At 38.9% G+C, this 20,400-nt stretch overlaps 1 protein-coding gene across 1 annotated transcript in view; it reads left to right on the top strand.

Annotated features, from left to right (window-relative positions):
• kcnh2b (potassium voltage-gated channel, subfamily H (eag-related), member 2b) overlaps positions 1-20,400 on the top strand; it is a 368,308-nt gene that overhangs the window by 342,514 nt on the left and 5,394 nt on the right. The window contains exons 6-14 of the mRNA XM_007256921.4: positions 3,142-3,561; positions 6,842-7,232; positions 8,746-8,945; positions 12,081-12,333; positions 13,768-13,961; positions 14,386-14,488; positions 14,598-14,888; positions 16,692-16,881; positions 18,719-18,920. Of these exons, the coding sequence (XP_007256983.3) occupies positions 3,142-3,561; positions 6,842-7,232; positions 8,746-8,945; positions 12,081-12,333; positions 13,768-13,961; positions 14,386-14,488; positions 14,598-14,888; positions 16,692-16,881; positions 18,719-18,920 (2,244 nt within the window). The remainder of the gene's footprint in view (positions 1-3,141; positions 3,562-6,841; positions 7,233-8,745; positions 8,946-12,080; positions 12,334-13,767; positions 13,962-14,385; positions 14,489-14,597; positions 14,889-16,691; positions 16,882-18,718; positions 18,921-20,400) is intronic.

Raw genomic sequence — 20,400 nt, 5'->3', positions numbered from 1 at the left:
AAACTGCAGATTTGTTTTCTTTTCTTTCTTTCTTTACATTTTTGCAAGTCACATTTAGCATTTATCTTTACAGGCTTTCATCTTTTTTAAGTTCACGTGACATTAAAAACTTGGAATTCCTCTTTGTACTAACACAGATTGTGTGAAATGCTATTTGTACTTGTTTATATAAACAGGCTTTTAAATGTGCATATGTGTGCATACTGGAGTGTGAAATACCTTTTCTTGGAAGATGGGCTTTGCTGAGGGTATTTATATACCATAAAGCGATATGCTTGTGCAGATGGAAGAGGAAAACACAGTCAATCTGTTGGGCTCTGTGCCTAAAACAGAGAAACTATATGCACTCATCGTTAAAGAAATAATTGCAAAAATAGTGCTTGAAATGAAGTGTCTGATTGCAGTGCTATTTGGAAGGAATATAAAGGTTAGCAGTGATTAAATAAATAATACTTTAGATCGATACGGGCAACTCTTGATCATATTTGTTAAGCTACACATGCAGAAACACTGGGGTATGTAACTCAACAAGCCAGTTATCTCAGCATTGAGTAAGTTTCCTTATCTTATCACACTGTTCCAGACGATATGTGGTAGGAGTGTCCAATAGCATCCCACAATTTTTTCTGGTCCGGGGATGCAGCTGGCCGGCCGAAGCATCCATCCATCCATCCATCCATCTATAGTTCGTCATTCCATGACAGTCTAGCTCAAATACTCACCAAGTTTGATCATGTCAGTTGAATCCATCTGGGTGCAACAATTATTTAAATTACTCTAATAATAAGCCTAATTTATAAAGCATCTCAGAGATCAGCATTATTACTCCAAAGTTTGATAATAAGTGTATAAGACCACTTGTGACAGACACAGAATGCAAACAGACCCCTGGCACTAGCAACCCATAGGCAAATTGTTAGACCACGCACCTCCCAGCTTGATTTATAGCGTATCAATGTCTCTTTGCTATCATAATGACGAGAAAAGTATGCCTTGTGTGGCTACAAACACGCATAAGGCATGCACAAATTCTCTTAATTAATGATTTTTTTGGGCGTAATGTAAAATTAACCAATCAGCATGTTACTTGCCTTTCCCTTTAAGAGCCAGGTGCGCTTTTGATGCATTGCTACTTTAGGGGCGCAGCTACCTGGAACACTTCTCAGAAGAGGAAACCAGCTCTTTTCCGTTTAATGTTAATGTAAAAGTTTGCAGAGCTGCGATTAGGCATGTGCTACGGACTTGTGCACTGCTGTGTGTCCATGTGTGCGTAACAAGTGGGGGTGTATGCACTATGGGCACATGACTGTGTTGACAATTCACTGCCAAGATAGCAATACACGTCTGACTGTTAACATATGCTCAGGTTCACTTACGTCAGTGACACATCAGATAGCAGTATGTCAGAAATGTACCTGAAATAGACTGCTGGCAGGGTGTAAGATAACAATGAGCATTGTGGTGTGCCTTACACAGGATGCAAGATTGGGCCCCTCATGTTTTATAACTCGTGACCACGTTGGAGCACATTCCAGAGGTGGCTGATGAGAATGTTTGCAGATGTGTGTCAGAATTATATTTACACCAACTCGTGCATGCTGATCTGTTTTTTATTTTGTAATGCTAATTTCCATTCCAGCATTGTAGTGGATAATGCGTCATCTTCCTGAGTCCTAATCTGCTGCTATAAAGGCTCATGCACTGACTTATCTGACAGTTGGAGAAAATTGTCCTGCAGGAACGCAACATCACTGCAGAGGAGTCTGTAAGATCGAGGGATGGAAATACGACTATGAGATTAATGAGACTAAGTTCAGTAAGCTGTAGCTGACGGTAATGTCAGGCGACTGCAAGACAGTTTGATCCTCAGGCAAATTTAGACCAATAGACTGTGCAGTATACACAGGAGAGCTTGGTAGACTAGGATTGTGTGGGCTGAGGTTTCCTGGAGTATGTTAAGAAATGTAAACCTGGAAATATCTTGAAAGCTTCATTTTTAATAATTAAGTAGAGGGATTTTACAGTTGGAATAATGTTGAGAATTTTGGCCTGTAGTTATTCTTAATAAAAACCCTGTGATCTCATAAACATCCTGGAAAAAAGGCTGTGCAAGGTCAAAACACACTGATGATCCATTAGTGTTGCTTGATATTGTGTTCTTATAGACCAACCTGCATTATATTGACATTTTTTACATATTTCTGTACTGTTTGCGTTGTTTACTGGATCTGGAAGTAAATACCTATATTTATCCCCTTACAACACAACACATAGTCCTCTGTGATGCCAGTGTTACAGAACTATTGGGTTTCAAGTATAGTTGTCAAGTTAAGGTTTGAGTTGCAGAACTCATTAAGAATGTTTTGTCTGCTGTTTAGATTAGCATTTTGTGGAGTCCCACATGGTTCTGTTTTAGGGTCTTTAAAGTTATTGTTGATTATGAGACTAATGTAGTCTCAAGAGTGAGTAGATGACATGGAGTGTGGACCTACAGAGTAGGTGTATTGGGTGTAAATAGTGTGCATGGCTATTCAAGGCAACTGCATTTAGGCTACTTTGTAATGATGTTGGACAGCTGATATCCTGTTTTCCACTGACTGAAATTCATGATTTATAGTACATACATACTAACAAATACTTGTGTAATCTAATTATCATTACTGCTGATTGTTATATTAATATATGTGTAGTTTACCCAAGAATAAAATTATTGAGAACTTCTGTACTCATACGTAACAATTGTTTGTTTTTTATTTCTATGGAAAGTTTCTTTTTTCTGTTGACAATTTCTAGTTTTGTGTTGGCAAGTAAATTAAGTAAATCAAATTTATAGCAATGTGAAATGTTTGTCATAATTGTGATGTTATCCAATAGTCGGTCACCCACATCACACACCACCAAAAGCAGGAAAAATCTTACCCGGGTATATGTTTATGGTTTTTCAAGCTATTTCCTTTTACTCAAATAACATTTTCACACAACGTTTTACACTATTGCTTTAAAGCTGATAAGGACAAACGGCCAACATTAAAGTCAGGCCAATGCTGTTCTCAGAGTATGCCATGGGGTTTATTCCTCAAACAATCCTATGATCTCCAAACGGCAATGACAGTCCTCCCTTTCTTTTCTCCATCTCTCTAGGTGCTGTCATTAGGCGCTGATGTCCTTCCTGAATACAAGCTCCAGGCCCCCCGCATCCACAAGTGGACTGTGCTGCACTATAGCCCTTTCAAAGCTGTGTGGGACTGGCTGATTTTGCTGCTGGTCATCTACACGGCCATCCTTACGCCCTACTCCGCCGCCTTCCTGCTGAATGACAAAGATGAGCGCCTCATGCCCAAGTGTGTCTACTGCAGCCCCCTCGACGTGGTGGACCTCATCGTGGACATCATGTTCATCATTGACATCCTCATCAACTTCCGCACCACCTACGTTAACGCCAACGACGAGGTGGTGAGCCACCCGCTGCGCATCGCCGTGCACTACTTCAAAGGCTGGTTCCTCATCGACATGGTGGCCGCCATCCCCTTCGACTTACTCATCTACCACAACGGAGAGGAGGTGAGTTAAATTTGTCTTTTTTCTGGTGTACAGGCCTAAATATTTAACTCCCTCTTTGCAGCATGCTGACCTTGACCAGCATCACTACCACATCATTAGCTTGCCACCACACTGGACACTGCGTTGCTCAGCTGTGGTATTAACATGATGTGATTAATATCACTATTGCGTCAGTAGACTCTAGTATCTAATATCACTATTATGATGTTAACATTGCAACCATCCTAGCTGCCAGCACCAGTATTTATATATGGCTTTTTTTTACAAATGATGTTTGTCACAAAGCAGCTTTACAGAAAGCAGGACAGAGAATTAGACATAACATTAAACATACAATATAGAAGCCCCATGAAAAATGCCCTCAGAGCTGCTATATATATATATATATATATATATATATATATATATATATATAGTGGGGCCCATCCTCCTCTGGTCAGAAAACGTATAAATGAATGTTAAAAAGTCATTAAAGGTATGTAGATGGCACTCTTTTCCCTCATCAATCCTAGGGTGATGTCGATCAGCACAAGGCGTCTGTGAGCTGATGTATCGAAACCGAGTCGATGTGCTTTCCTCAGAGTGCGCTGTTAATACTGTGTTTATAAGAATTTGGGAACTACTAAGAAACCAGCACCCTGTGATCTGAGTAATAATGAAGGTCCATAAAAGGAGATTAGGTCTCGCAAATACTTACTGTTTTCATGCACCATTTTGCTTTAACATGAAGAATAAGACATCCAAATTCATTTATAACTGGAATTAAGTCATGTACTGTGTAGAACATGCATGCACACAGTGTTTGTAGAGCTTAACCAGATAATTAGCCTATTGATTACACTATTGATTACTGAATCCAACAGAAGCAATAATGGAGGATTTGTTCTTTTAATATGTTTGTAGTTAAATATTCTTGTCAGCTGTGGGGGAAGAATTTTAACTCCAGCGCTCCACTCATTCATGCCCTGAGGGACCAAACTAGGCTACGTGCCAGAAGTCTAATCGCTTTGTTATTTATTTGTTTTATTGATGTAGTGGCCTTCGTGAGATGAGTGTAATCGCTGGGAATGAACACGGCTCTACGGCAGCTCAGGGAGAAACACTGTGAATATTTATGACTCCTAGTACTGTAGCTCACCCATCCCTGATGCTCCAGCCGTGCAGGACAAAACTCTCTCTCCTTTATCTCACTATGTTTTATTTCCTTTTTCTCTCTTCCATTGTGAAAAGGACAAGATCCTTGATAAACATTTGGAGGTTCTTCATATTAAAACTTAGCCTTTCATGTGCTTTAAGGAAGCTATAAGGAAAGGTTCATTCTTTTTTTTCACCTCTAAAAGCATTAAGAAATGTTCAAGTTCTTTGATGAACTTCTTATTTTTACAGTAATCAAGATCATTTCTCTGCATTTTCCTGCTTTTCTCTTGTGTCTTTAATTTGTCAGTTTCTATTAGCCTGATATGCAGTGATATGCATACCAATAAGAGTTGCTTACATTTTTACGTCAAGGAAAATCACTAGTGGTAGTGTAGTGGAGCATATACACTGGTATACAGTGCATACCAGTCTGTGAGAAGACAGGCCTACCATATGCTCACAGTAATAGGCAGCAGATAGCATTTATCTGTGATTTTGTGCTTGATTTTGAATTGATCACGACTGCAGCAAGCTCAAGACTTCACACACTTTCAATCATGAGTTATGTAACCCTCACACTCCTTTATGTAATGCTGGATGCTTTCGTTCTTTTGTCCTGCTGTCAGGATGTGATTAAATTCAGTAATGCAGTGATAGTTCTGGTACTAACAAGCTGGTTACATACAAGAAGACCTCCAGGCTAAGTTAATATTAGGCTAAGCTAGATGCCCCTATAAGAGAAGTGAATGAAATTTCCAAACACAAATTTTCAACCCAATACAGCTGCTTGTCTACTTCTTCCCCTCTGAATGCTGCGGAAACCTCTGAATTATAAATTATAAGTCAGAACATGACAGCTAACATGCACTGTGCACTAAATTGCAATGTGAAAAGTGTATAAAACTGGCAACCTAAACTAAATATCGCAAACAATCCAGCAGGCTTCTGAAGTGTGGTAGGTACAGTGTGTTTCTTTGTTTTTTCAGTAAAGATTAAGTTGGTGATGTTAATATTTAATAGCATAATATTGATAAGAACAATTATATTTTCTGTATAAAGAATAATCATTTTATTTTATGAATAGAATTATATTATTTTGGATCATTTCATGATCAGGATGTATCTTAAGACATTAAGGAAACATTTTAAGTTTAAGAACTGACAGCCCTTGGCAGCAGAGCTTCAGACAGTATTTTTATTAACTGAATGGAATAGAATACTGTGTGGGCTTCTGAATCTGCCCTCCACCATGCCCCCAGTCCCATTTCAACACTCAGGGTTGCCAGGTAAAGATAACAGCACACAAACAGTGTGCTGCAGCCATTGTAATGAGCAATCTGGCTTTTTTTTTGCTGAAAAGGTAATCACTGAGCTTCAGGAAGGTTTGCTAACCAGGATGCTTTTAGTTTTAAAATCTTAAAAATCTTTAGTTATATAATTAATTAATTATTAGTTGGCCTAATTTAAGTTCTATGAAATGTATGAAATGTGTATTGTAAGTTATGCTGACTATCATTTAGAATCAACAAAAAAAAAAGTGTCAATGACACATTTTACATTACTCAAACTCATCTAGTGAACCTGTGGTTATTACTACACCCTGATGGTGAGTAAGAGGTGAGAGGACAACATGCAAATAGCGTGACCAACCTCAGGTGAAAACCCCTGTAGAATTGCTCAGTAGACCCCTTTCAACTAAAGACTCTAAATGAGCATGTGCAAAGTAGTTGGCTTGGTCTCAACTAGGGTTCAACTATAATTTGTACATTTTACCAGCACTGATTATTTTGTTACTTAATAACTAATAAAAAAACTTAATAACATTAGTTAAAGTACAATTTTAAGTTTTGTTTTTTTTACAGTGAACCTGAGAGCCTGGGTTTTAATGCCATTGTTTTTTTTGTTTTTTTTTTTCAATTTAGGAACAGCTGACAGCTAACATTGAGGAACCACTAAAGGCTAAACAAAGACCCCTAAATTATTAACAACTGTTTTTAAAACTCTACATTTCATTTTGTAGAGATCTTAAAAGATAATGAATTAGTTGAGGTTGATAATTTTTTGCTCACTAAGCTTACCGAAACTGATTTGCTCAAAAGTGTCTGTATTTAATTTTGATTTCTCTATGCTCTCCTCTTTCAAGACAACTACTCTGATTGGCCTCCTGAAGACGGCACGCCTCCTCCGCTTGGTGCGAGTGGCCCGAAAGCTGGACCGCTATTCGGAATACGGCGCTGCTGTGCTCTTCCTGCTCATGTGCACCTTTGCGCTCATTGCCCATTGGCTAGCCTGCATTTGGTATGCTATTGGCCATGTTGAACAGAACCGTGACATTGGTTGGCTCCACACCCTGGGAGATCAGCTCGGGAAACATTTTAATGAATCTGTTCGTGGATCTGGGCCCAGCATCAATGACAAGTATGTGACTGCCCTCTATTTCACCTTCAGCAGCTTGACCAGTGTAGGATTTGGAAATGTCTCACCAAACACCAACTCTGAGAAGATCTTCTCCATCTGCGTTATGCTTATCGGATGTGAGTATCAGTACTATAGATACAACACAAGGTGTTGTATAGATACAAAAAAGGTGCAGTTATTTTTGGTGCTATATATGACAGTTTTTAAAATGGTTATATATAGAATTTTACACTACCTGACCAAAAAAAATAAAAAAGTCGCCACCAAAAAAAGGTCACACACACTAATATTACATCGGTGCGTCTTTATCTTTGATTACGGCATGCATTCACTGTGGCATTGTTTCAATAAGCTTCTGCAATATAACAAAGTTTATTTAATCCAGATCTGCATTAATTTTTCACCAAGATCTTGCAGCATTAATGATGGTAGAGTCTGACCGCTGCACAAAGCCTTCTCCAGCACATCCCAAAGATTCTCAATGAGGTTAAGGTCTGGACTCTGTGGTGAACAATCCATGTGTGAAAATGATGATCTCATGCTCCCTGAATCACTCTTTCACAATTCCAGCACCATGAATCCTGACATTGTCATCTTGGAATATGTCCGTGTCATCAGGGAAGAAAAAATCCATTGATGGAATAACCTGGTCTATATTCAGTATCTTCAGGTAGTCAGCTGACCTCATTCTTTCAGCACATACTGTTGCTGAACCTAGACATGCAGACCAACTGCAGCATCAACCCCACATCACCACATCATTTACTTACTTAAATCCAGGTGGTGTCTTTTATTTGACTAGGCAGTGTATATTTTTATTGTCCACTGATGCAAAGAACTCTTGGACATGACTCACTACATTTTAAGCTTATATAAGTCCTATATAAAACTGTTGTCTCTAGGACATTTTATGTTTAGTATTTATGTCTCTGTTATTTTTAAGTATTTGTGTCTCTGATTAATTACCTTTTAACTCAGAAAAGGTCATTAAAAGCGTATAGTAATCCCTAATGTATACCAACCATTAATAACTCCTAATAATTAACAAGTAAATGAGTGTAAATAAATTTAACAAGTAGCCTGTTCTTCCTATGTCACTCCTGTCTCGATAATAATAGAACATAATTTGACTAGAGAAGTGCTGTGTTTGTTATGAAAAACGTTAACTTACTCAGATCCTCATCCCTGAAACCCGTTTTCACCTATTTTAAGTAGCAAGTCTTTTGGGAATTAGGACTTTTGAATAATACATTTGCTTTGGACATAAATGTATCTTTCTAATTATAATACCTGAAGTCATAATTGGCTACTGGTTGAAGCTGTAATTGGCTATTGGTCGTATTCCTTCTTGAAGGTGCCCATTACCCAAGTCTGCCCACACAACTCATAATCTCTATAGGAAAAAAAAACGGATACTGGATAATTCACTATTCACATTTTTTTAAAAAGCATCACTAAAAACTGAAACAGTCTGCTGAGTATATGAGATCAGTACCTCAGTACAGGAAGTGCAGTGAGTTGTCACTCAGGTAACTGGATGTAGAGCTGGTAAGATCTGCAGTGTATGTTCAGCTGTGCAGTGAGACGCTCTAACACTCTTAACACTCTGTGTGTGTTCCTCTCCTCCAGCCCTCATGTATGCTAGTATCTTTGGAAACGTGTCAGCCATTATCCAGAGGCTGTACTCGGGTACGGCTCGATACCACACTCAGATGCTCCGCGTGAGAGAGTTCATCCGCTTCCATCAAATCCCCAACCCGCTCAGACAGAGGCTGGAGGAGTACTTCCAGCACGCCTGGTCCTACACCAACGGCATCGACATGAACGCTGTGAGTCACGCACACACACACACACACACACACACACACACACACACACCTGTTCCTGTAATAACCAGATCAATCATCACTGTCATATCAATTCATTCCATATTAACACATAAACATTGAGACCACTTCAGTTTCTGAATTAGTTTCTCTGACTTTGCTATTTGCTATTATTAAGTATATGTTTAAGTAAAATGAACATTGTTTCATTTTATAAACTATGAACAACATTCCTCCCAAATAAAAATATTGTCATTTAGAGCATTTATTTGCAGAAAATGAGAAAATGCTGAAATGACAAAAAGAAGCAGAGCTTTTAGACCTCAAAAAATGCAAATAAAACAAGTTCATATTTATAAAGTTTTAAGAGTTCAGAAATCAATATTTGGTGAAATAACCCTGGTTTTTAATCATAGTTTTCATGCATCTTGGCATGTTCTCCTCCACCAGTCTTACACACTGCTTTTTGATTATGCCTTTACTCCTGGTGCAAAAATTCAAGCAGTTCAGTTTAATTTGATGGCTTGTGATCATCCATCTTCCTCTTGATTATATTCATGATGTTTTCTATTTGTTAAAAACAAAAAAACTCAATGTTTAAGTGGTCTCTCTTTTTTTTTTTTTGGCAGAGCTGTATATACGTATGATAATTGGCAATTCAGTGTTTAATGATATTGATTAAATTAAAATAAAACAGATCCATGTTCTGACTGGAGAAATCTGGAACCCAGCTTTGTTAATCAGACTAGCTTACAAGATCTCAATTATATTATTATTATTATTATTATTGCTGTATTTACACTGACATGCAAAAAGTCATGGGACAGCAGTTTGTAAACCGATTAGGAAGTGTTACTGGAAACCACTGCGTGTGATTGCTCAAACCTGTATAAGTTGTGAGGTGTTACCTTGTAAGTGAGGATGTTAATTATGGTAAGGTGGCATGATTTATTGGAGTTCTGAAGTGAGGCCTGATAGTGGGTGCTGATAGAGGGACGGGACATGATACTAGCTGTGTTAGTGTATGTTTACTTGCATCTGTTCTAATGTGATCTTGGGTTTTACAAGCAAAAACTCTTTTACGTCCGAGAGAACATGTTTTAAATAATGTATTTAGGTGTGTAAAACCTCTACACAGTATTGTACAAAGCAACAAAGTACTGGCTAATGTACAGGTTTTAACATTAATAATGTATCAAATCAAGTTACTTCACCATCCATTTACAGCTTCTGCTCCAGGTTTATTTTTATTTTTAGCACAGACATCACATTATGGCAGTCAGTTCTTCAGCCTGCATGAAAGAAAACGGCCTGGATTTCATCTGAAAGCCCTGGTTAGCGTTCTCCTACCGTGAAGGTCTGCTATTTCCTTTCCAAAATGGAGTGCTTTAATAGTGTTCATAACGTGAGGGAAAACAAATGGTAAATCCAGTGTCCGCTCCACTCTATTACCTTCACTCATTACAGTGCTCATTAGGTTGCAGTGAAGGGCCAGCCGAGCGTTCTGTATTAGAGTGCTGTAATGACTGGAATGGTTCTGGCTGAAATTGGGTCCACTACTCCACCCACCTCATTCAGCGTCTCATTAGCAAGTGATGAGGAAATATGGCAAATGTGTTCAGGAAAGGAAAGAGACGCTGGGTGATGAAGAAGAGACAGATGAAGAGATGGGGTCATTAAACAGAGATAGGGTGGGGTGACTGATCTTCATCTTAGGAATGAGATGTAGGTTGTTGCAGAGGTCACTTTATTAAGGTATAATTAAGGTACACTTCATTCTAGCTTCAGTTATTGGCCATTTTATCAGATACAGCAGGTTTGTAATTACCGGCTGCAGTTATGAGCTCATTGTTCTGTGCTGTAAGTCTAAATTTTTTTTTTTGTCATGCCATTTTTCATCCCCCCTGCCACCCCCTATAAAAAGATTAAAAAACTTCAATAATTAGGCACGTTTAACTTTGTTAAAATACCATAAACTTGCTTAAACTGTTGACATTTGATTCAATTTGTTCCAAACACTTAATGGGTGTGTTTATACAGCACTGGAAAAAAGAGAACACTTAAAAATGATGAGTTTCTTTGATTTTACCAAATTGAAAACATCTGGAAAATAATCAAGAGGAATATGGATGATCACAAGCCATCAAACCAAACTGAACTGCTTGAATTTTTGCACCTGGAGTGGCATAAAGTTTTCCAAAAGCAGTGTGTAAGACTGGTGGAGGAGAACATACCAAGATGCATGGAAACTGTGGGAAAAACCAGGGATATTGCACCAAATATTGATTTCTGAACTCTTAAAACTTTATAAATATGAACTTGTTTTCTTTGCATTATTTGAGGTCTGAAAGCTCTGCATCTTTTTTTTGTTATTTCAGCCATTTCTAATTTTCTGCAAATAAATGCCCTAAATGACAATATTTTATTTTCTCATACTCTTAATGACATGTTTCCAGGACAATTCCGTTGCAAATCCTAATAGCCAGGAAATCTAATACCAGTGTAATACAGCACATTCTTATATTACACACCACTCCAAACAGCTAACTTTAAAAGATTTTTTAATACTTTTTACTTCAATATATTATGTACTATAGTATTGATACTCTTTGATTTTCCTCAAGTCTATCTTCCTGTGCTCTTAAAAAATAAAGGTGCTACAAAGCATTCATGCTACAAATGATGCAATAGAAAAGGGCTTTTTTTTTAAAAAGGTATATGTGTGAAGAAACTTTTAAATGTTTAAATATCATTATAAAGTTTTTCTAGTATCCCTTCACAGCTCCTTTATAAAATACTTTTCTGTATATCCAGTTCTTTTTTTACTGTACCAGTACGAATGCAATCTTAACACTAGACGAGAAAATAAGAAAATGGCTCTAGGGGAGTGGAAATGCACAGAACAGGACTTCCCTTTGCTCTCAAAACCTCATTTCTTCGTGGCATAGAAATGTCCTAAACAAGCTTTAATTCTACATTCAGGTCCATGTTGACATTCCTTTACACAATTACTGTAGATTTTCAGGAGCACTTTAATGCTGCGAATCTCATTCTACCGCATCCCAAAGGTGTTCTATTGGATTCAGATCAAGTGACTGTTGCTTTTTCTGGGTTTTCTCTCTCTCTCCACTTCCCCAGGTGCTGAAAGGTTTCCCCGAGTGTCTGCAGGCTGATATCTGTCTACACTTGAACCGCACACTCCTCCAAAACTGTAAAGCTTTTAAAGGCTCCACCAAAGGCTGCTTGCGAGCCCTGGCCATGAAATTCAAGACCACCCACGCTCCACCGGGCGACACACTGGTCCACGCAGGTGATGTGCTCACAGCCCTCTACTTCATCTCTCGCGGATCTATCGAGATTCTGCGGGGGGACGTGGTGGTGGCCATCTTAGGTAAATTCTTATTTTGTTTGTAGTAAACAGAGCCTTATTTACTGCCTACAATACTGACATACATTTATAATGTAAAATGATGTTTAGTCCAATGGAATTACTCCTTACCCTTAATGAATTGAGTACAAGTCAAAGCAGGTTTACATCTTTCAGATTTAGGCTACGTTCACATTACAAGCTTCATTGATCAAATCAGATTTTTGCTCAGATCGGCTTTGGCTCAGATCTTGATGGTTCACACTTACAATTGTGAGTGATTTGTATCTGTGTGTAATGTAAACGCATCTGTCCCTGAAACACCTCAAATGCGCACATTGATACATGCATAAACGCCGTCTTCACAAATAACAAAAAATGTCATATTTGAGAGACGTAGCTTTATAAAGGAAAATGGATGAGTTGGCAGCTCATATGTGGAGCATCTTTTGCTGCACAGCTGCACCAAGAGATGTGTGGGTACGAGAGAGTAGCATGTAGAGCATGAGTAAAAGCAAAAATTTGACCATTCACATTTATGTTGCATGTCCATGAATCGGATACGTATCCAATTTAGGACCACGTATGACTTTTATGACTCAAAACTGATGAGAGAAAAAAAAAACATTTGGCAAGTTCACACAGCCATAAACATCACATTGTTGAAAAAAATCAGATTTAAGTGAATTCAGCCTGGTAATGTGAACGGTTTGATGGCTTGTGATCATCCATCTTCCACTTGTTTATATTCCAAAGGTTTTAAATTTGGTAAAATCAAAGGAACTCATAATTTTAAGCCTTAGTTTTGCCTGGTGCTGTAAGGCTAACACAGTTAGCGAGCAATAGAAGCGGAAAGCTAGTTAAGCGTCATACACACTGACCTTCTTCAAACACTGTTACAATACCTACTTTAAGTTACATCCATCACTGACACAGATGTTCAAATGCACACACAGCTTGTCTAGTCCCTGTAAAGAAGTATTGCTAATAAAATAGGAGTCTCTGGTGTCCATACACAAGAACATATTAGCATCATATTTAATGCCCTGTGTGGGCTAGAGGGGTACCAAACCCCCAGTATTGAGCTGTGGAGCAGTGGAACTGTGTTCTCCAGTACTTTGGGGAAGCTGAGTTGGGAATAAGTGTCATCCAAGACTAAGACTGATGTGGCTGAATACAATTACATCCTCACAGCAATGTACTAAAATCTTTACAGTTTTTAATATATATATATATTTCTCATTCTTAATACAAATCTTACTCATGTGTGTATGTGTGTGTGTGTATGAGAGAGAGAGAGAGAGAGAGAGAGAGAGAGAGAGAGAGAGAGAGAAAAATTTGGCCTATAGTGCCATCTGTTGGTGATTAACCTGAATTCCCTGTACTGCAGCAGCAATGCACGTATTCTCATCATTAGATAAATGTTGTTAAGCCTTCTGCTTCTGTTTTTTTCAACAGGAAAGAATGATATATTCGGCGAACCCATCAACCTGTACGCTCGGCCAGGGAAGTCCAACGCTGACGTAAGAGCCCTGACCTACTGTGACCTGCACAAGATCCACAGAGAGGATGTGCTGGAGGTCCTGGACATGTACCCGGAGTTCTCTGACCACTTCTGGAGCAACCTGGAGATCACCTTCAACCTTAGAGACGTGAGTTACACACATTCAGCAGCACACACACACACACACACACACACACACAAACTCCAGCAGATGGCTTTGTGCAGCGGTCAGACTCATCACCATCATCAATGCAAGATCTTGGTCAAAAATTAATGCAACACTGGATTGAAATAAATCTTGTGACAGAAGCTTATCCAAACAATGCCAAAGCGAATGAGTGCACAAAGGAGGTCAAACTAAATATTAGAATTAGATTTTTTTTCAGTGGCGACTTTTTTGTCCATGCAGTGTACTTATACAGGCAGAGTAACACAAAGTAATGTGGTAATCTTCAAACAAAAGAATCTAAGAAACAATGAACTGCAGAAAGCCTGAACATATGTTCACTGTATTTTGTGGTTGCTAGTTTTGTTGAAGTGTATCTGTAACGTTTTTTTACTCGTCTCTACAGACGAACATGATTCCCGGATCTCCGAGCAGTGATGACTCTGACTGCATTGGCTTTAACAAACTCCGCAAGAGAAAGCTTTCCTTCCGGCGGAGAACAGAAAAAGGTACTGCCATTTCCTTTCTGAAATATGTCCTTTCCATGTGAATGTGAATACACACATAAAAAGTGATCAGCGTTGAGTTTACTCTAATGTTATCTTTGTCCTTCATCAGATGATGCAGATGCTGGAGAGATCAAGAAGAACCAGAAACCTATAAGGCGCAACAGGAAACAGGCCACGGGTAATCAGAATGAGGGACTGAAACCGGATTGGGAGGGGCCTAGGAGTTCTATTTCCTCCCACTCCAGTGGTGATGAAGGGGAGGAGAATGTTCATGCGTGTCCCGGTCCACCCACCCCACTGCTGGAGCTCTCTCAAGCCCAAGCCACTTCTATGAACTTTAACGATCACGCTGAGGGGGAGGCGGATCCAAAAACGGGCAATACTTGCAATGCTCTGTCAGGTAAGAACATGATTATACACTATACAGTATGTCCAAAAGTGTCCAGACCCATGGCCACACTCCCTTTTTCTTCATAGCCAAGTGATGTACTTTAGGTGGCACAGGTGCTCAGTTAGGTCCTTCTTGTTACCACGGCAACCAATGATACGTTTGTGATGTCTAGACATGTCTGATCACTTGCAAATAACGCTCATTCCAAACCAAGGGTAATCATTTTGGGGTATTTTGATATGACGGTGTATAAAAGATTATTACATTAAAATAAAAAAAAAAAAAGCTGGAAAACAACCAGAATATTAAACTAAATACTGTAGAATGGCTAATTTTATATTAATAGCTTTCCTAACAGACGTTTGGTGAATTTGTCAGCACTACTAAGCCACTTTTTTGGTTTCCAAAAAACTCTTATTAGACTTCTCACTTTATATATACAGCTCTGGAAAAAAAATAAAAGAGCATCTAAAAATAATGATTTTCTTTGATTTTACCAAATTAAAAACCTCTGGAATATAATCAAGAGGAAGATGGATGATCACAAGCCATCAAACCAAACTGAACTGCTTGAATTTTTGCACCAGGATTGTCATAAATGTGTCCAAAAGCAGTGTGTAAGACTGGTGGAGAAGAACATGCCAATATGCATGAAAACTGTGATTAGAAACCAGGATTATTCCACCAAATACTGATTTCCAAACTCTCAAAACTTTATGAATATGAACTTGTTTTCTTTGCATTGCATTTGAAGTCTAAAAGCTCTGCATCTTTTTTGTTATTTCAGCCATTTCTCATTTTCTGCAGATAAATGCTCTAAATGACAATATTTTTATTTGGAGTTTGGTAGAAATGTTGTCCGTAGTTTATAGAATAAAACAACAATGTTCATTTTACTCAAACTTTTACCTATAAATAGCTAAATCAGAGAAAGTGATTCAGAAACTGAAGTGATCTTTAATTGTTTTCCAGAGCTGTTTAGTAAATTTGCAATTTTACTGGTAAAAGGATCAGGAGACTAAATGCTTTCAGTGCAAAGCACCATTCAGCTCACCTGCCTCCTCCTGCATTTTTTCTTTAATGCAGATATTTGCATTTGCTGTGCTACTCTAGCCACCACAAACAAGGAGCAGGCATCCTGACTACTCCCTCCCTACTCTCGAGAGAACACTGTAATTAGCACACAGGGGCTGTGAACAAAGAGGCCATGGCCTTGGCTGGAAGTGTGAAGCAAATAAATTAGCTTTTCAAATTCCTAAATTGAAGGATGCAAAGGTTAACTGTGACAGAGCCATCTGAGAATTCATTTTGTGATTTTGTGCTGAGATAAGCACACTGACAAGCAAAGACATCTTGTGTGAAATTTAATTGTGTCCCATTAAAGGTGAAAAAGTGAATGCTGCACTGACCGTTGTGATATGTGTTAAATTTGCATTAAATGTGGATATGATTTTTGCTAAAGCATGAGGAAATTCTAGCCAGACACCACCGGTCATGATCATTACCACAAACTGCACTGTCCACTGTGGGTGGTATTGCATTCTAGAACACATTCCCTGTACATATGGGCATCAAAGAGTGTTAAAAGAAGCAACTGCATCTTCATGACAAAAAAAAACAAAACATCTCTATAACTTTTAATATTAAAACTATTTTATTTTAAATCATTTTGGTCCATTCATCATGAAACTTTGAGTCAACAACTGCCAGATTTTGAGATTTTTGGAATGTTGGCTATTTCAAGAGATTAACTGCTATTACCTGTACCCAAATGTTTCTTATACAACCCCTTAATAACTCCATCTCTCTCAGGTGCACTCTCAGGCGTGTCTAACATATTCAGTTTCTGGGGCGAGAGTCGAGGGCGACAGTACCAGGAACTGCCCCGCTGCAACCTCCCTTCACCCCCACCACAACTCAACACCCCCCTACACAGCATCTCCAGACAACAGAGGAACCAGCTGGAGAACAGGCTGGACCTGCTGCAGAAACAGCTCAACAGGTGGGAGAGCCATAGAGCCATGTGCTACACATGAAAGCATTTACTCAAATGGCCTGTGTTATAGAAAACCTATTATTCCTCATTAGTTGGATATTTACTTTTGCATATAACTCAATATTTGAGAGCAACACAAACTTAAAACTTTAATTTTCTGTAAGACTTCATGGAAAACAGTTATTACAGTATTACTAATCATCTTTTTGTAATGCAGTGCCAAGTAGACTGATATATGTCTAAGTCTAGATAGTTTAGGCCTAGAAAGTTCTTCAACACAGAGATGGTGTGTGGACAGTTTGGAGGAAAATGAAGTGTGGATAGCAGTATTGAATGGTTAGGGACCGTACTGGAATGGTATCTGTGCTAACCGGCCAGTGCAAACACGCGCAACATATAATGATATGGGTACCTTAAACATGAAATCGTACAAGTGTAATAGGGTCTCAAAATGCTCTCTCTCTCTCTCTCTCTCTCTCTCTCTCTCACTTTCACCTGCACTCCCCCCCTTCTTTCTCTCTCACTCTCTCTCTCACACCTGCTCCCTCTCTCACCTGCTCCCTCTCTCACCTGCTCTCTCTTTCTCTCACACCCACTCCCCCTCTCTCACCTGCTCCCTCTCACCTGCTCTCTCTTTCTCTCACACCCGCTCTCTCTTCCTCTCACACCCGCTCACTTTCTCTCTCACACACTCTCCCTCTTACCTGCTCTCTCTCTCACACCCACTCCCTCTTCCTTTTTCATCTGCTCTCTTTTTCTCACACCCGCTCCCTCACTATCTCTCTCACCTGCTCTTTCTTTCTCTCACACCCACTCCCTCACTATCCCTCTCACCTGCTCTTTCTTTCTCTCACACCCGCTACCTCACTATCCCTCTCACCTGCTCTTTCTTTCTTTCACACCCGCTACCTCACTATCCCTCTCACCTGCTCTTTCTTTCTTTCACACCCGCTCCCTCTCCCTCTTTCACCTGCTCTCTTTTTCTCTCATACCTGCTCCCTCTCGCTCACTCTCCCTCTTTCACCTGCTCTCTTTTTCTCTCACACCTGCTCCCTCTTTCTCTCACAAGTGCTCCCTCTCTCTCTCACACGCTCCCAGTCTCTTACCCGCTTCCTCTTTCTCCCATCCGCTCCCTCGCTCTCTCTCTCACACCCGCTCCCTTTCTCTCACATGCTCTCTCTCTCATCCGCCCTCTTTCTCTCACTCCTGCTCCCTCTCTCCTGCTCCCTTTCTCACTAGCTCTCTTTCTCTCACACCTACTCTCTATCTGTCACTCTCACATGCTTTCTTTCTTTCTCTCACTCTACCTTTTTCTCTTTTGCTCAGACACCTGCTCCCACTGACACTTTTACCTCTGTCTGTCACCCGTGCTTTCTCTGTGTCCCTCTCTTCCCCGCTGCCTCTCTTTCCCCCGCTCCCTCACCCCACTCCCTCTGTCACACACTCGTTCACTCACTCACACCCGCTCCCTCTCTTTCTGTCACTCTCACATGCTCTCTCTCTCTGTCATTCTCTCATCCACACTCTCACTCTTACCATCTCTTTCTCACTCGTGCACACAGCAGATGGCATGGTAAAATATGGTTCAACACTAGCATTTATTTTCTCTTTTAAAGCGCTCAGTAAAACTCAATATTCTAATATTTAAAAAGCATCAAAACTATCATGTGATACAGTCAATAAACTCTAGTCAGACAGGCTTTAACCACACTACACTATTTTTACTGTCTCCCTCTGAAAATACAGGGAAATACCAGCATAAAAAAAAAATCATGATTTTAATTATTGTTAATTACTAAATATTGTAGAGATTAAAACCATGTGTACATGTGTGTATTTCCAGATTGGAGACACGTATGTCCACAGACATTGGGGCGATAATGCAGCTGCTGCAGAGACAGATGTCGCTGGTGCCTCCAGCATACAGCACAGTGTCGTCCCCCCCACAGGCCTCTCCGTACCCCAGCCCGAGCCCCGGACCCGGAGAGAGACTGATCCAGCCTGTCACACCGCTGGAGTCCGAAACACTCACCTCACTCTCACAAGTACATCTGCTTACACACAACACTACAAATATCATATAATAATATGTTTTTACACAATAAAAAATGTTAGATTTGCATGTCATAAATTATACAAATGATTTAAAAAATAATATACTGCAATCATAGAATTACAACTAACACATACATTGTCTATAGTTTCTTACAGTGGTTTCAAAGATTTATCTGATAACTGTATTCATATTTGGGCTACAATAGGTGATTATTCTGGAAGTCGAATAATATAATGATTCGTATATATTTTTTAATTAGTCAACGATTATTTCTGCCATGCTTCCTTTTTGCTTGCTGTGGGTTCGGCGCATGTTTCTAACTTTTCTATTGCTTCAAAACGATAAAAACAGCTAAACATGGAATTTAAATGCCCAAAAGATATGCTGTGTCTGTAACTTTTGGTGACCTGAGTGATTGAGCAGCCCTTACCTCACCCATTATTTTATAATCTCCAGCACTTTGTGTAGTGGATTGCTGATACAAATTAACAAGTAGTGTTTTTTTTTTATAAATCAACATGGTCGATTATGTCAACTAATCACCGCAGCACCAATTCATAAATATAAATCAATTATAATTACGTCGTCATTGTGATTTTTTTTTTTACACTTTGGTACAGTACCAGTCAAAAGTTTGGATACACCTTAAATTCAGTGGTTTTAAAAGTGAAACTATTTACTAAAAAATGTTAAACAAACTTTTATATTTTAGATTCTAGCCACATCTTGCTTAGATGACAGCTTGATTTTCTTAGTCAGCTTTATGAGGTAGAGTCTTTCAGTTAACAGCTGTGCTGAACTTGTCAAGAGTTAATTACTTGAAATTCTTGCCTCTTAATGTGTTTGAGAGCATCAGTTGTAAAGTTGTGAAGAGGCTCTATTTGAGTAATAATCCATATTATGGCAGTTGAGACTAGAGCTAGTCTGCCAGAAATAAACCAGAAGTAACCCAAACGATTATTACTGTCTCTCTTCCAAAAAATACAAGGAACTAAATAAAAATAAAAAAGTCTTTTTAAATGATTGACACCACTAATGAAAATATAATTTAATTTATTGCTCATATTTCTGAAATGCATCCAGCAATATGCCTAGATAAACAATTTGTTTAAGCAAAAGTAATGCTGTCATTTTGTTCTTAATAAAGTGTCACAATCATGCTCATTGTTTTCGTTTAAACAAGATCCAGTGAGATGGAGCCTCTCCTGGTTACAGTATGAAAATAGGATTACTCCTGTAGGCTGTTAAATAAATACATTTTGTCAGAAGAAATATTGCTTTTTGGGGTTTTTGGTTATAATTTTGGAAAAGGTATCAAAAAATATTGTTTGGCTATTGGTATTGAACTCAAAGTATCGTATCAGTATCGAAAAACTTTAAATGATACCCAGCCTTAGTTGAGACTACTTAACTAAGTAAAGAAAAAAAAATACTTAAAGTAATAAAGGCCAGTTAAAATAATGTTTCTC

The sequence above is a fragment of the Astyanax mexicanus genome, chromosome 6, assembly GCF_023375975.1.
Source record: "Astyanax mexicanus isolate ESR-SI-001 chromosome 6, AstMex3_surface, whole genome shotgun sequence".
Classification (NCBI taxonomy): Eukaryota; Metazoa; Chordata; class Actinopteri; order Characiformes; family Acestrorhamphidae; genus Astyanax; species Astyanax mexicanus.
The sequence above is the reverse complement of the archived record's forward strand: the minus strand, read 5'-3'. Positions and strand labels throughout refer to the sequence as shown.